At 39.5% G+C, this 17,182-nt stretch overlaps 1 protein-coding gene across 5 annotated transcripts in view; it reads right to left on the reverse strand.

The window, feature by feature from the left end:
• The window catches only part of NFYC (nuclear transcription factor Y subunit gamma), a 64,943-nt gene that overhangs the window by 18,464 nt on the left and 29,297 nt on the right, over positions 1–17,182 (reverse strand). For 4 of the 5 annotated variants that reach the window (XM_006047941.4, XM_006047939.4, XM_006047940.4 and 1 more), the window contains 3 exons: positions 10,724–10,836; positions 3,171–3,242; positions 1,679–1,792 (listed from right to left, as the gene is read on the reverse strand). In XM_006047941.4, coding sequence (XP_006048003.1) covers positions 1,679–1,792; positions 3,171–3,242; positions 10,724–10,828 — 291 coding nt within the window. In that variant the 5' untranslated portion in view covers positions 10,829–10,836. Of the gene's footprint in view, positions 1–1,678; positions 1,793–3,170; positions 3,243–10,723; positions 10,837–17,182 lie in introns of those variants that run through there. The other variant, XM_025288996.3, reaches the window with a different exon arrangement.

A 17,182-nucleotide genomic window follows, 5' to 3' on the forward strand; every position in this document is an offset into this window, starting at 1 on the left:
TTTAAACATTTTTATTTTGCCTTTCGTAATGCTAATATTTTACCAATTATCATATTTAGTGAAAAAACAAAACAAAAAAGCCAGAGAAATTTTAAGTACCCAGCTTGATGAATCTGAATAAATATATGCACCCGGGTAGCTATCACCCATATAAGAACATACAAAGTTTCCTTCTATTCCTTTCCAGTCAACTTCCTTCCCTTACCAATCTGAGGCAACCACAGCTCTGACTCCTGTCTCCATAAATGATGATACTATATGATAGCATGTACTGTGTAATCTGTTTCTTTTGCTTAAATATGATTGAGGTTCACCCACATTGTTGCATGAATAAATAGTTTGCTTCTCTGACTGTTGAGTATTCATCCATTTTAAGAATAAATCTATTTGTTAATAGATTTACATCTTGATGGATATTTGAGCTATTTCCAGGTTTTGGCTATTATAAACTAGGTTGTTACAGACAATCTTATACAAGAATGTCCACACTTTTGGGAGTACATGTAAGAGTGGAATGGCTGGATCTGAGATTAAGTAATAGCATTTTATTAGAAAGTGCTAAATAGTTTTCCAAGGTGATCACACCACTCTACATTCTAACCAGCAATAAATGAGTTTCAGTCATTTCACTTTCTTGTCAACACTCGGTATTGTCAGTCTTTCTAGTGGGTACAAACCAGTATCTCATTGTGGTTTTAATTTGTATTTCCCAGATGACAAATGATGTTGCATACCTTTTCGTTGTTTGTCATTTAGGTGTCTTCCTTTTTGAAGGGCCTGTTCAAGGGCCCATTTTACTTTTTAATCTGAATTGATCCTGAAGGTAGCTTTAATTAGATCTCTCTAGATCCATAGACTTCCTCCAAGACAACATAAAGTAAGTTTTCAATATCTAGCTGCAGGAGACTATGGAATTTCTAAGGGTACGAATCTCCGTCTGTTTTGTGTATTAATTCCCAGGGCTTAGAACAGTGCTTGGAACACTGTGGGTAATCATTTAATATCTGCGGAATAAATGAACAAAAGCATGCATTTTCAATTTTGGAGATAAAGGGAAACAAAGAAAACATAATGTACTTCCTTGGCTTTGCTGTTAAAATACTGGCACTCCTGTATCTGCCATACTTTTCCTCCTATGTCTGGGAAATCTTTCCTCTAAGAAAGGGCCTGGGTGTTGAGTGGAGGGTCTGTACACCCAATGACTAAGGGGTCTTCATACAATAAGAAAGTGATTTGCTGGATTAAAACAAAAAAAGAAACAAGAAAGAAGGAAAGGATTCCCAGGAAAACAGAGAAGGAACAAAAATGCTAAAGAGGTTAGTGAGACTATTCTTCCTGGGACTGTTCTTTCCTGAAGACTCTCAAGCCTTCCAACTGGAAGCTGTTTAGATCTAGAAATAGATAAATAATCACTTTAGCCTCGGTTTACAGTGAGAACTCACCAAGTACAAAGTTCAGTCACTGAGCCGTGACAAATAGGGAAGTTGGAAATTAACATTCCTGGTAGGGAAATGCATACTATCTTGGCCATAAGGTCTGCCTGCCTCCCACTAGAAGAGGAAGATGCCAGTTAAATACATCAGTTTGACAGAGGTCTAGGAAAGAACAATCTTTGGTCCAAAGCCATGCAAGAGAAGAAGGCAAAGGCAGCTGCTTCCCTATTTCTCTACAATATTACCTGAAGAGTCCGGCGCTTGTTATCCTCTGTGTGGATCCAGGCTCGAAGAGTCAACTCTGTGATAAAAATCTGGGCTGCCTTGGCAAACAACACAGGGGCTTCTGCACTGATCATCTGCAACAGACGTAGGCCCTCCCTGTCAATCACCAGCAAGTCATTCAAACCAGTTTGTCCCTCATCTCATGTCCTGCCAATGGGCTATGGGTCAAGGACTAGAGAACAAGAAGGGGGTTGCCTCAAGAGATTCCAAGGTAAAATAAACCCATGACAAAGCAGGGACAAAGCAGGTAGCACACAGAGGAAGGGAAGAGGGAGAAAGGTTCTTTATCTAGCACCTTCCATGGACTTTCTTTCTCTCATAAAAGCCTTTCAGAGCAACTAGGATTTAGGAGAAGTGAAGTGACTTGCCTATAGACACAGAGCCAGTAAGTGGAAGGATGTAGGTTCTAATCCAAAGGGAGACAACGTGGGGGAAAGATAATGAGTGCCAATGGATTTAGGGAAAATCTCCAGCTTCTCACCCTTCTTGGCTTTACTTTTTACATAGTGAAAAAGAGGTAACAACTTTCCAGGGTTGCTGTGGGAATCAAATGAGATAATGTATGTAAAAGTGCCTGGCACATAGTAAGTCCTCAAGTAATGGAAGCTGCCTTGCCGAATCTGAATTCAAAGTTCAAACTCTTGGTCAAACAAAGCTCTGGACCCTGTGCAGCCTTTGTGAGGTGGTCTGTGGTGATCTGTCTGTGTGGTCAGAGTTAAGGAAGCAGGAGGTGAGAAATGGGATCTTGGTTCTCCAACTCTAGGTGAGTCACTTTTAACCTCTTTGTGTCTACTCGCATATCTACAGGATGGAGAAACTAGTAACTCTTATCCTGTGAACTCTCACATGGTTACTATGAGGAAGTAAGCTAATAAAAAGGAAAACTGCTATAAACTGTTAGCTTTCTATACAAATACAGGAAACTATTAATTCAGAGTGGAGAGAGTTGCTCTCTTCTTGAGAGAACTGTTAATAGCAGGCGGACTCCTAGGAATACAAAAATGGTCAACCAAAGTAAATCCTCTCACAAGCATAAACTGTAAAACAACTCACAGACTGAAAAGTTAGAACAAGTGCAATATCATTATCAGACATTTCTTAGAGCTCAGATCAACTAACTAGAGACTGCAATAAGATGCCAGGAAGACGTCACTGTTCTGCTGACATGATGATACACGTTTACGCTACACAGTGGAAAGAATCAGGCAATTCAAAAAACAAATACTCAGTAGCTTGGATTTCAACAGCTAACAAACAGGATATTCCCAATTTTTAGAAAAGTACCATACAATAATTAAAACTATTCAATTTCAGCTCGGAACCAAATACAAAACCAACAGACAATAATACTTTTATTTTTGTTTAATTAAACTTTGAGCTCTAGAGAAATAAGCAATAATCTTCCCATTGTTTTACTTTCAATATGAATAATAAAAATGAATGTGAATTCACCTTCACATCTTCATCCAGTTTCATAATCTTCTTAATACGAGCCAGTGGGAGTTCCTGTACTCGGAAATCTTTCTGAAATGAGTAACAAGAGGTGCATAAATGGTAGGAATAATTAATAGGATGTGACAGGCAGCATGAAACCCCCTGGTTGATTTAGTCCCTCCTTTTAGAAAATATGGCAGGAGAGAAATTACAAATGAAATTAAGAAAACACAAGCTCTAGAGCAAAATACTTATTAACCAATGCAGAGCTTCCAACAAAGGGTTTCAGGATAAACTTACGATGCCTTCTAACAGGGCCCTCATGAAAAGTAACCCCAAACAATATCAGGGTCTTTGCCAGAACAATAGAGAGATGTGTTATGAATGCATTTTTCCCCCTAAGAAAGTTTACCAGTCTGCAATATGCAGATTAAAATGAGATTTCTGGCCTTAGGGGTTTCTCTCCAAGTTGCCAGTTTTTCCTTCTAATCAAGGACTACAAGAGCAAGCGCCAGCAATACCTGACCACAGTGACCGCTCTCTTCAGCCAATGTGACACTGGCTATTTCTGACCTTTGCACTAACATGACACCAGAAGCCGAGGAGGAGCTCCCTACCCATCACAGCATCGAAGGCCCTATCTTCAAAATCTGCTGGGGGTGGGGGTAGGATGGAAGAGTTTGGAAAAAGGGTAAGCGTGAATTTATCAGCTGCTGTTTAGGAGTAGTCCTGTCAATTTTTTCTTAACAAACAAGACTAAGTTGGGAAGAAACCACTTAACTTTACTGTGGAAAGGATTTAGGAAAGGAATTTTTGATCAGCATTACTCAATTACTTCTGATTTAAGTGCTTTTTCATTTTATTTTGATACTACTGGTATTTAAATACACAGCCAATGATGGATGCAATTCTAGAAATAAAAATCAATTTTGGGTTTCAAAGCTGCAAAGAAGAGAAAACTGAAAAGGCAGAGATTAGCTAAAATCAGCAAAATCCCTACTGGCACTAGGTGTCAAATGATTGATACTATAAGTGGTCTGAAATGTGATTCACCAAATCCAATACCCTCACCTGGGAAGTTACATCATCACATTACGGAGGAAGCAGCTCTTATTTGAGATTTGGTGTAATTAACATGCATTAGTGAACTTTCTTTTCCAAGACCAATAAAAAAATCAACTATACGTCAAAGAAGGCAGTGAAGCATTTTGGAAAAACATCATCAGCCTTCCCAGAATCTATTTTATGAATACAGAAGAACAGGAACTATTAAGATAAAATATACACCAAGACATCTAATTTTTTTTGGCCGCACCTTGTGGCATGCAGAATCTTAGTTCCCCGGAACCCACTACCCCCTGCAGTGGAAGCATGGTGTTCTAACCACTGGACCGCCAAGGAAATCCCAAGACATCTAATTTCTCCACCCAAATTCAACAAGCTGCTTGGCTATCACTGACCTCTACAAAACCCCAACATCAATTTTTTGTCTTTTCCAAATTAAGTATCAGCATTTTCCACGAAGCCTCTAAAAATCTAACTCTGGAGTGGTAGAGGCTTAGAAGTCCAGTTTACCAAAATTTCACCAAAAGGAGATAGCACAACACATTCTAATTTTTTATCCTCCTCTTTCATTTGTTCCTTCATGCAACTCAACTGATAGCAAATGTATGATGCCTACTACTATGTGCAAGACGCAAATACACTTTTGTTTGAACAGCTGGGCTTCCCTGGTGGCTCAGATGGTAAAGCGTCTGCATGCAATGCAGGAGACCTGGGTTCAATCCCTGGGTTGGGAAGATCCCCTGGAGAAGGAAATGGCAACCCATTCCAGTATTCTTGCCTGGAAAATCCCATGGACGGAGGATCCTGGTAGGCTACAGTCCATGGGGTCGCAAAGAGTCAGACACAACTGAGCGACTTCACTTTCTTTGAACAGCCAAATAGTTTAGAGACTATCACTTATGAAATATTATAATCCCCTAAGCTATACTAGAATGGGGGTGTAAAATCCCACAGGGAAAAGAAAGAAATGACCAACTGGGAGGTGTTGGAGTGAGCAAGAGGAGTTGGCAAATGTTCCGCAGAGGGGCTGACATCTGAATCGTGTCTTGGGATCCTGCAAATCTGCTTGCTGGAAAAGTAAGTGAATGTTATTCAAAGGACACAACACACACAGAAGCACAGAGACCAAAAAACTGGCCTATTTAAGTTTTAGATGTATGACCTCAGTACAGAGGGGAGCAGCAGGAAAGGGAATGCTGGATTGGGGCCAGACCCTAAAGGGATTTAAAAACAAAAAAACATTTAACTACAGAAATCAATCACTGGTCCTCCTTCTTGTGTGGTGTATCACACAAAATGATGCTAAACAGAAATGCCAAAGAAAACGCTAGGGATGATAAGTTTCTTTGGAAGGCCTCCCAGGATGATACACACAGCACAAGATTATGACCACAAGATTTAGGTCTCTTACAAGTGTGTTCTCATTTGGCTTCGTCATTTAATATAATTCCCACAACACTGTTCTAAGATTACTTAACTAAAGCCCAGAGCTGATAAAAAGATCTCCTTCCCCAACTTGAAAGAATAGTACTTTCAGAATTTTTATGAGACTACAATTAAAAAACAACAACAACAAGGAAAAGTCAAGATATAGTCCCACCTTGAAGAGAGGAAGAAACTTACAAAAAACTCTGTTCTAAGTCCCATACATCTTTTCTTTTGTGAGAAATTTTCTCATGATCTTTAAACCTTGAGATCTTAAAGGATCTTCAGATGTGTGTGTGGGCTCATTATCGCTGACAATAGCCCAGCTTTCTATAATCTCAGCCCAGCTTTCCAGTCACATGTAAGGCTTTATGACAAGCTTATTGGAGAGAGGCGCCCCTTCACGATCGGTAAACTGGCTTTCAATTCAATGCTCCCCTTGTCATTGGCAACCATGCAACTGACATGAGTAACATTTAATTTCTTATCCCGATGCGAATCCAAGTGGAATAACAACTGACACACTTTACTCTTGGGAGTGACATCAGAAAGGTTGGAGAGAGGATTCTCTCTCAGAACATCTTTGTGCTCCTGACCACAACCAAAGAAGTATGTTTAAAAATGCTGCCATCTGAAACTGCTGAACTTCAAGAAGTCTGAATTCACTCAATGAGAGTTTAAAGCCAAATTACAGTCAATAGGTCTCAGGCTGAACTAAACAACATCTGGAGTTTCAAATAATGATGAGGAATCTTTTGCAGGCCTACCTAGTCAGGCACTCACTCTGCAAAATCAAGATTCTACCTTCTCAAAAGCAGTGATTCTCAACATGGACAGCATGTTAGGATCACCTTGGGGAGCTTCTGAAACACAAGATGTCTGGGCTCTACCTCAGACTAACTGAATCAGGAACTCTAGGGAGTGGAGTCCTGGCATCACATTTTTTGAAAACTACCCTGGTGACTATAATCCACAGTGAGGGTTAAGGACCACTGCTTTAAAGCCTTGCCGCTCAAAGTGAGGTCCCTAGACCCACAATGGCATCATCTGGGAACATGAATGAAGTGCAGAATCTAAGGTTCCTCTCCACACCTGCTAAATCAAAATCTGTATTTCAACATGACCCTCATGTGGTTCACATATAGACAATAAAGTCTGTGAAGCATTGCTCTACAGGAAGGGCTCAAACAGCACAGGACCTATTTTTTAGCAGTCCACCAAACTTCACCTCCAAGTTCTCGTTTAAATGGTTATCTGATTTGATTGTAATGGTGGAAATGTCATCTTCCAATCTGGAGACACTGAAGAATGAAAAGATGTAACAGGCAATTAAAAGAAAGTGACCAAAGCATTAAATTGGGGCTAACTTGAAGGCTAAATGGGGTGTAGGGAGGGAGTTTGAAGGAGGATTAGATTTTTCTTTAAGATTCAGCATTACTACCTCCCCACCTGCCCCACAAAGGACAAAAGTTAGCTCTTTTTTCCCCACTTTCAAAGAGGTCTAGAGAGTAAAATTTAATGCCAAGAAGTCTATTAATTATTGCTCCCAGAGGTCTGCTAAGCAGGAATACAGTATTTAACACAATCATCCTGGTATATAATCATTTTGGTATGATTTTTAATCAACTCAGTTTCAGGTGAGCACCACCTGGGTTTATGGACAATGCAGAGCTTTCAAGAATGAGGAGAGCAAGATGGCCAAGCTGAGATGAAAGACAAATTGCTTTTGCCAGAGACCGAGATAACTGAGGCCAAAGTCGCCAATATGTAATGAACTGTATCACCTGTGCTTAGTCACTCAGTTGTGTCCAACTCTTTGCGACCCCACGGACTGGCAAGCCCGAATTACTTATTTTTGGAACACCTCTGTCACAGGCTTAGAGAGACCACAACATCTTATGAGTGTTCTCATAAACTTTATTTACATTTGGATGGTTTGAACATACAGATTTTTTAAAAAATCCGGTAGACATTTTGAGATATCAGCCTAAGAGGCTCTGCCATATCTGAGGAAGTCTGGTTGGAAGTGCTGCTTGAGCTCTACAAAGGCACACACTAAACACTAAAACATCAGCCGCGTCACACAGGCAGAGGTTCAGTCAGAGAAGCAGATGCCTTCATTTGCCATTGGCAGAAGGAAAATAAAAGTTTTGCAAAGGGACTTTACCGGATTGCATTCTCACTCAAACCTGGCACTATGCTGCTTCACACTAAATCTGAAGTGGAGGAGTCTATGATTCATTTAAACATTTACTGCGCACCTATTACATGCCAGGGCTTCCCTTGTGGCTCAGCTGGTAAAGAATCTGCCTGTAATACAGGAGACCTGGGTTTGACCCCTGGGTTGGGAAGATCCCCTAGAGAAGGGAAATGCTACCCACTCCAGTATTCTGGCCTGGAGAATTCCATGGACTGTATAGTCCACGGGGTTGCAAAGAGTTGGACACGACTGAGCAATTTTCATTCATTCACTCACTATTACAAGCCAAACATCATTCTAAGCATCTGATTTAAGAGATACCATGGTAGTATTCTGACTTCCCTGGTGGCTCAGACAGTAAAGCGTCTGTCTACAATGTGGGAGACCCGGGTTTGATCCCTGGGTTGGGAAGTTCCCTGGAGTAGGAAATGGCAACCCACTCCAGTACTCTTGCCTACAAAATCCCATGGACAGAGGAGCCTAGTGTCCATGGGGTCGCAAAGAGTCGGACACGACTGAACGACTTCACTTTCACTTATGGTAGCATTCTAAGATTCTTTTCTTGAGAGTATGTGGAAGGAAAATTTTATCAACAGGAGAATGATTAAAAATGACTTTCCTCCTTGGTCTTTCTCCTTACTCATAAAACTTGAACTAAAAGTAAATCCCTCAAAGTAATCCACTTTTAACCTCTGCAGGACTAGCTGTCTAGCTACAAAAAGTTGGTCAACACCACTATCTTCTCTGATGTCAATCAAACTTGAAAAGTAAATCAAGCAGGATAACATCAAAGCCCATATTCCTCTTCACTGCAGCATTATTCACTATAGGCAAGAAACAAAAGCAACCCAAATGCCCACTGACAGATGACTAGATAAACAAAATGTGGTATACACACATATACAAGGAAATATTATTCAGCCTAAACAAAGAAATCTTGTCATATGCTGCAACATGGATGAACCTTGAAAACATTATGCTAAGTAAGTGAAATGAGCCAGGCACAAAAAGACAAATGCTGTCTGAGTCTACTTACTTATATGAGATACTTAGAGCAGCCAAATTCATAGAAACAAAGCAGAACAGTGATTACCAAGGGCTGGAGAGTGGGGAAAGTGGGTAGTTGTTTTATGAGTGTAAAGCTCCAATTCCACAGGATAAAAAAGTCCTGGAGATCTGTTTTACAACAATGTAAATATACCACTGAACTGTACATTTTAAATGGTCAAGATGGTAAATTTTGTTGTGTTGTTTTACCACAATTTAAAAAAAAAATTCAAAGTCCAACAAAATACAGAAAAGCTAGGTGCTGAATTTCAACTTCTAAAGTTCATCTGATCACTTGTTTGATCCTGAATTTGTTTCTGCATTCAAGCTGGAACATGCTTGCTGTACTGCCTAGTCCCACTAGAACTCAGGAAGGCACTCGTTTTATACCAGGCTGATCCCAGCACTTAAACCTGAAAGCTTAACCATGACATTATCCCCTCAAAACATACAAAATACCCCACTTCTGACTTTATAATTCCATTTTTTCCCTCCCTTCCGCTTTATATCTAAGATACTATTGATAACTACCACCTTTAGACTGCAGAAGAATGATTTTTCAGTGGAAATCCACCGGTGAACACAGGCCACTCAGAGAAAGCCCAAACCAAGGTCAAATGCTGAAAATCCCCCATATAAACAAACATGACCCACAAAGATACCCAGAATATAGGGGTTTTTTTTGACCCCTGAAGTCAGTGGACATTTATTACAATGAGAAGTTATTGTTTATTTTACTCATTCATTACCTGTTTCTGTCTCTCCCACCAGAATACATGTTCTGTGAGTGCACCAGTTTTGTCTGTGTGGTTCACAATAACTAGCCTAGTCATAGTAGGTGTGTAAGTATTCATCGAGTAAATGAAAACTGATCATGTATGTCAGAGATTAAGGACCTTGCAACATGAGTTCTACATCAGGAAAGAATCCAGTATTTGCTCTGCCAGGATGCTAAAACCTCTGGGGCAGGAATGACATATCTCACAGAGTGCTCCTTCAGCCATTCGCTGAAATGGGACCAAACACAACATTATTCATTATGGATATAACATCATACTCTCCCTTTTAATGCTTCAGATTCATCACTGTGTCTGACTCAGTAACTATTCAATAAATACTTGTTGAACAAATGACCTGGGTGTAATTATTACATTGTAAGCTCCTCAAGGGCCAGGGTTTTGATTCTTCTGTCAGCGGGCCTCAACAAGGATGATTTCAGCCCCCAGGGGACATTTGCCAGTGTCTAGCCACAGTTTTGGCTGTCAGAACTGAAGTGCAGTGCTACTGGCTACAGTGATTAAAGGCCAGAGACGCTGCTGAATACCACACAATGCACAGAAGAGCCCCTCCCAACAAGGAATCATCTGGCCCCAAGTGTCAATAATACTGCTCTTAAAAAACCCCAATCTAAGTGTATCTTTTAATACCTGCAAAGAGTGCTGGCTTTACAATAGATCTGTTGTTGAATAAACTGCCCAACAGTTTTCACCAGGTCCTAGAAACCTGGCAGGGCCACTAAATCAGGCCACAGAAATGAGCTACAGCTTCTGGAGGAAAGGAAGACCTGCTTTTCTGCATTCTCTAAAAGATCTGCCTCACATTAAACAATCTCCAAGTCAAAGCATCCACAGGCCTAAAGAAAGCCACTAAAATTAAAAACAAACAAAAAAAAATCCATGTAGTTACCTCACCTAAAGTAAATTGTACCTTCATCTTCTTACCCACAGGTCAGAAATGAACTATACCTTTGTAAATGTGCTTGAGATTAAACATGCTTTAGCCTAAGTTTTGATTATTCATCTCAAAGCTAGTTAAGTCTCTCAGTCTTCCTTACCACTGTTAAATTCCGGATTTCCTCCATGACGCGAGGCCAGAAGGACTGCAGGCTCTGCTGGGCGTCGCTGCTGCTGGCTCCACCAAACCCTCCTTCTGTGGACATTCCGACAGCTAAAAACACACACATACGCGACACGTGTTACACAGAAGAAAGTCAGGCTTTGTATCTATTTATATCTTTCCTTGTGGATGTTTTCAGTAATTCTTTCAGTTTTTCAGTCTGAGAAGATAATACAATTGTGCTGAAGAGGTTTTTCACACCAACTTAAGTCTTGGCAAAAAATGAGGAACGTTTTCCCTTTCATCCAGCTTATCTCACAGAGACTAACAAGAAGCTGAAATCAGAAAATCTAAAATTCCTAGAAGAAAAAAAAAAAAAAAATATATATATATATACACATAAAACTGCTAGAAACCCAAACTCAAATCCTAATGTGAATCAAGGACTTTTAATGTCTTATTTTGGAGAGAAGGAAAAAATAAAAATGTACTTGGCTGCCCTAGTGTTGTCCGTAATTTTCAACGCCATCCTCTCCAGTGTTTTTCAAGTTCTATGTGGCTTCTCACACTCCATGCCACAGCCTGCAGCACATATATTAAGAGTCCCCAGTGAATAATACTGTACATAAATGTAAACCCAGAGTCTTAAAAACTAAGAGCCAAGTTTATTCTGCTGTTTTAGTCACTGTGGTCCCATTTCTTTGGGGCTGACGATTATTATTCTTTCTAATCTCAAACTAATCTTCCTCAAAGGACACAAAATCTGTACAGCCTAGGCCAGTAACTGAGTGGGTGGCACAAAGTCCTTGAAATCACTTCCAGTTCTTTGCTTACCTGAACCCTGTTGTTAGGCACAAAGTCAAACAAAGCACACCATCAACGGGAAGCTCTAAGATGGTTGAAAAACAATGGGGAATTAAATTCAGTACAGAGAGAAGAGGACCAAAGTTTGGTCAACTGTTTTGTCATGACGGAGGGAAGATGAATAAGGACCCCTGCACCACCTATATCTATACCATAAATATAGATAATACTGTAATGTTTGAAAAGATTTACAGGGGGAAAGTAAAAAACTCCAGATGGCTTAAATGTTTATCTGGCAAATACTTGAATCTAAGAAACACTTTAATTAAACACAAAGAACAAGAAACTTTAGTGATATCCCAAGAATTTCTATTCTGGGAAATTATTCAAAAAGATTTAATATGTCAGTGATAGGATGCTGGCGGAGAGCTATGTAAGTCATTAAGAACTAATTCTGACGGGCTGAAAGAAAAGCGGCAAGGCCAGGTGTCACATGACCAAACTGCTACTTTCCGGGGTCCATGTGGATGCATGCTGGGCTGATTACTCTCTATCAGCAGAGTGGATGAAGGCTGATAAATCTAAGTTTAGACTGTGAGGATGTCTGATTCACTCCTAAATGTTTGCCTGGGATTGTCCTAGAAATCTCTGTTTTTTTTTTTTTTCCTTTTTCTTCTAAAGGAAATGATGAGAGGAAAGAACAGAAGGAAAACAAGACTACAATCTTCAAAGCAGATTTCACTCTGGTATAATGACATTAGTGGGTGATGATGTAATGGGAAAAGGTTTGGAGCCAATTTCTGGTGCTGGAGGCCCACAAGCAGCTCTATACATCAGCAGGAACTCTAAGTCCTAGGAAGCAATATGATCTTGGAGTTTCTGGAGGGAAATAAAGTGAAGAGTGTTGAATCACAGTTGGAAATGACTAGATTAAAATTCTGAGTCCTAAAAAACTAAGTAAGAACACTTCAGCTCAGCTCCCATGACATCTTCACTTATCACCATATGCACGTGACCTATACACTATTATCTCAGATGTTCTGAGAACAAAGAAGTCAAGGTAATCTAGAGAAGTGTAGTTATTTATTTTTATTACTAGATTCTTATGAGGTACTCATGACAATGATGAGAGCGAGAATCTAACCTTTTTAAAAGGGGCAAATAAAACCTTTCCAGAAATGAAATTAATTATCAAAAAACTTTAAAAATGAATCTAACCTTTTATTGTACGGATCCAAGGAGAGGCCTGATCTTACAGAATCTGCCTTGTAAGCTGCTATGGTCAAAGAAGGAAGAGGCACAGTTGCCAGTGTGATACTCCGTACAGCTTGCTAATGAGAAGCAGGATTCCTCTGAGTGCAAAGGTCTTTAAGATTTACAAAGCTGGTAACCAGTTTTGACTGTCCTCTGATCTCCTTCCACAAATGTTATCAAGGTACATAATTCAAGAAGCATTTTTAAAACCATCTGTGCATAGTCTGCTTTTAAATCTTGAATGGCCCCAACTAAGCATGTGCTGGCACAATCAGTTCCCAAACATCTGTGCAGTCAATAGATTATGAATGAATCTTTGGCTGGCTCAGAGCCACACACTGTTGGAGTGGGGGTGCGCACAAAACAAATGTTAAAAAAATCTTTCTGGAACTGACAAACGTATTAAAGGTTATTAAGTTTTTAACTTGAGAGACCCATTTTGAATTAGAAAACCATAAATGGATAATGGCAAAAAAAAATCCAAATCAATAATAATGTTCGTTACCTTTTACTGCCTCATAGAACTTTAAAATGGGGCGGGGGTGCTTTAAGAACCACCCAGGTCCAGCTCCTCTAAAAGATGCTCACAGCTCTACTTCAACCTCTGCCCAGCTCCCTCAATGCACCCTACGAGGTCATTGAAACATGAGCGCCTCCCTCTACAGTTCTAGGAAACTGGTGCACTGGCTAGGCATTCTTTTCCATCTTTGGACAGCTCTCACTGCTCTTCTTTACATTAAGTTCAATTTACAAACAAAGGATCATTTCGGCTTTAGATGTAGTTACAACTTTTATGATTTTTCCATCCAGAAACCTCTTCATAAATTCCTGACTTCAAAAAACAAAGGTACTGTACTCTCCTCATCAGGGACAGATCTTTTCATGAGGAAAAAGAAAAAATGGTTTGGAGCATATTTTCTAGCATCTTTGCACAGCAATAATTTGTAGATAATTCTCAGTATCTCTTGGAAGACCATAAATTGTTACTATAAATTCCTAGAAAAAGTGAATATTTTTATTCAAAAGGCTTTCCTTAAAGCAGATCCAGTCTTCACATGGGGCTTTACAAATTAGATCAAATCTCAAGCAACAGATTTCATGAAAATAAGCTAGAATTCTCAATATTTTCTGACTGTGGCACAACTTAAAATTAAAATAATAAAACCTAATCATAAAAAAATTCTGCTCACTAAACACCTAAGTTAAAAAACATAAAGTAACTTCTCACTTATTTTAATATTACATTAATTGCAACTAAATTGATTTTGCTCAAAGTAGCCTATTTGTAACATCTACAACCCATGGAAAATATGCCAGGTTCATCTTCTAGAATGATGAGAAAGGAATGGATTTAAAGGTAAGAAGAGATTTATATTCCAGGATCCTTTTTACTCCACGTTAAATTGCTATTCCTATCATGAGATAAAGCTATTTACATACAGTAAGACCAAGCCGCATTAGTTTAGATGCCTCTTTTGAAAAATGCACAACAGAATTTCCCAGATTTAATTCATAATTAATATTAGATTTATCATTCATGTTCATTAATTAGTTTATAAATACCTGAATAAGACTGCCTGCTTAATTCTTTAATAAAGACTTAAGAATCAGATAAAGTATTGAATGGTTATTGCTATAAGAAATCTCAACTCCCATTATCTTTTCGTTTATCTGGTTTTAAACACAGTTTCCTTTCCAAAACTAAAATGGGAAGAATCAAAGTCCACCAGGAAAAGGCCATTTCTCCAAAGCTCAAATCAACTGCCATCTCTCCACAAGTCTCTAAATCACCACAAGTGATCACTCCTCCGTGAACCTTCAGAGCTCTTAATCTGTACTTCTTCCTGCCCTCACCGCATTACCTTGTATGATCATTATTTATGTATTTCTTACCACATTTCCCCTTCTGGTTTATAAGCTTCTTGTGGGTAGGACGTGAATATGATTCATCTCTGGATTCCCTCACAGCACCGAGCACAAAGTCTGATAAATAATTACTTCTGAATGAAGGAGAGTTGTTGCATGTGTACTTTCTGAGGAAAAAGAGGCCTCTTAGAAAGCCTGGCTCTGAAATAAGATTTATTGGGACGGCAAACTATTTTAGGAAGTTCAGAATATATGAGGTTCTCGCTGGGCCTTTAAAGTGTTAGTAGGACTACAATCAGAAATCCACGTGACTTGCTTAAGTGAATTTAAGATAAAATGAAGGAAGAGGATACACACACGCAAACGCACACGCACACGCGCGCGCACACACACACACACACACACACACACACACACATGCACACACCACACGTGTCCTGGAAGTTACAAGGCAGACCAGAAGGCTGGAAACATCAGTGTGTACTATCCACAGCATAAAACTCTTGAAAGTCAGAAACTTCTCAGAAAGGTGACCAGGACAGATGAGCAAAGTTTGAAAAATTAATGACAAGTAAATAGGAGGAGAAAGGGGGTGGGGAATACCTCTGTTTGGCCATCCACTGCAAGGAAGATAAGGAGAAAATCATGCAGAAAATGAGATGATTCAATCAGATCACTCAAGGGCACACAATCTAACTGTCATTCAAATACCCAGTTACTTTATCAGTTTTAAAGAAAGAAGACCTAAGCAGTTTTCAAAACATCTCAAAAGCAGAGTGCTCCTCCTTTGAGATTCTTTTGGAAGTCTTTCAAGCTCTTGGTTTTGACCAGGTACCATTCTTACCAAATCCTCCCTGAGTGATATGCTGGACGTGGAACAGGATGTATCAAAATAATCAAGCTCATAAAATACAAAGAAACATAAGATTTTACTACAATATCCCCTAGTCTCTAAAACTCTGCATCTTTAGAGCTAAAGCCTATTTCTTAGCATATACCTCATTCTCTCTACAAAAATCCTTTGTAATATGTCTAAACCCACATATAGCTCTCTAAAGTAACTAAAACAAAACAAATGTTGTTGGGAGACAATACCTAAATCCCTATCACCACAACAACTATTCAAGGAAAAAAGACCAGAGGAAACTCCCCTAAAATGAAGACCAATCTTTGATCAATGCTGCTCCCTATTAAAATACTAGAGCTGCCCCGTTTCAGGCAAATTTTACTTAAAAATAATGTTCTCACTATTAAATGTGAGCAAATATGCCTTAGCCCAGTTGTGACTGAAGAACAAATCTAAACACTGGTACCATCTTTCACCTTAATGCCCCTCACCATCCAACTTGCAGCCTCTAGGCATTTCAGGCTGAGAATGCCCTAACAGTTCCTATATGTCTCCAACTTAACATGTATCAAGCATCTCCCTATGTTCAAAGCACATTAACTTCTTCACTTCTTTCTTGACTTGCATTTTGATCATGTTTGTCATTAGATGACATGATTTTTCTTCTGCCCAATTAGTAGCTCTATCACACACATTTTATGTTCCAGTACTACTCAGGTATTTATTGAAGTTAGTTCCAAGCTTCTTTACTTGAATTGGCTAAAACTGTTGGGATACTATATTTCAAATGGGGAATGAGAGACAACGAGAGATAAAGAAAGAATATTAATATGAATGAATAAGAGGAAAGCTAACTTGTGCTTGCTATTTTAGATATTGTCCCAAATTACAAAGAAAAGTGAAAACTAAATTTGAGAACTGAAATTTCTGCAACAAAACAATTCCACCAACATCAAGTTGGCTCTCATGTTTACACAGATGGACCTAAAACCATTATCAATCACAACGGCTAAAAAGGATTTCAAGCATTAAGGAGGCATATGCTTTCCACAATAAAACCAATCCTAAATCGACAATTTCAGAAGAAAAATAACACTGTTCTGGAAATAACAAGACGTCTGTTTGTGCAGTGGCCTGCTGCCGACCGGCCAGCGGCCTTGGGCCGGTCACCGCGCTAAGCCGCTGCAGCTGCAGCCACGCTGAACACATACACCAAAGGGCACCGGGGCGGTCTGGCATGCAAGGCCTACACTTCACTGCCTGAGGACGCAATAAATGAATGAATACAAGGCAGGGGGACTAGAGAGAGAAGAGGGTTCAACTGTCTTTATTTAAGCTCATCTAAGGTTTCTACCGAGGCAAGAAAGCACTAAGCCTGGTGCCAGAAACCTTACTACTCAAGTTCTAAACGTAACTGGATACCAGATGGTCATACTTACTGACAGGTTATTATACAGTACCCCACTACTGTAATAATGAATAATGTTGTCTTACTGGAGACCCCTTTCCCTAATCCTGAATGCCAAGTTCAGTGTTTGAGGGTGTGTCTGTCTTGAACTCCAAATGGCTAAGTAAGTCTGAAGCCCCTTTTCTAACTGCATACAGAAGAAACTGTGCTTTCCAAAAGACAATAGGTTGGAACTGGCTGCACAGTACTCTTCCTAAAGATCTGGTCACAAAGATACA

Source organism: Bubalus bubalis, chromosome 6, assembly GCF_019923935.1.
Source record: "Bubalus bubalis isolate 160015118507 breed Murrah chromosome 6, NDDB_SH_1, whole genome shotgun sequence".
Lineage (NCBI taxonomy): Eukaryota > Metazoa > Chordata > Mammalia > Artiodactyla > Bovidae > Bubalus > Bubalus bubalis.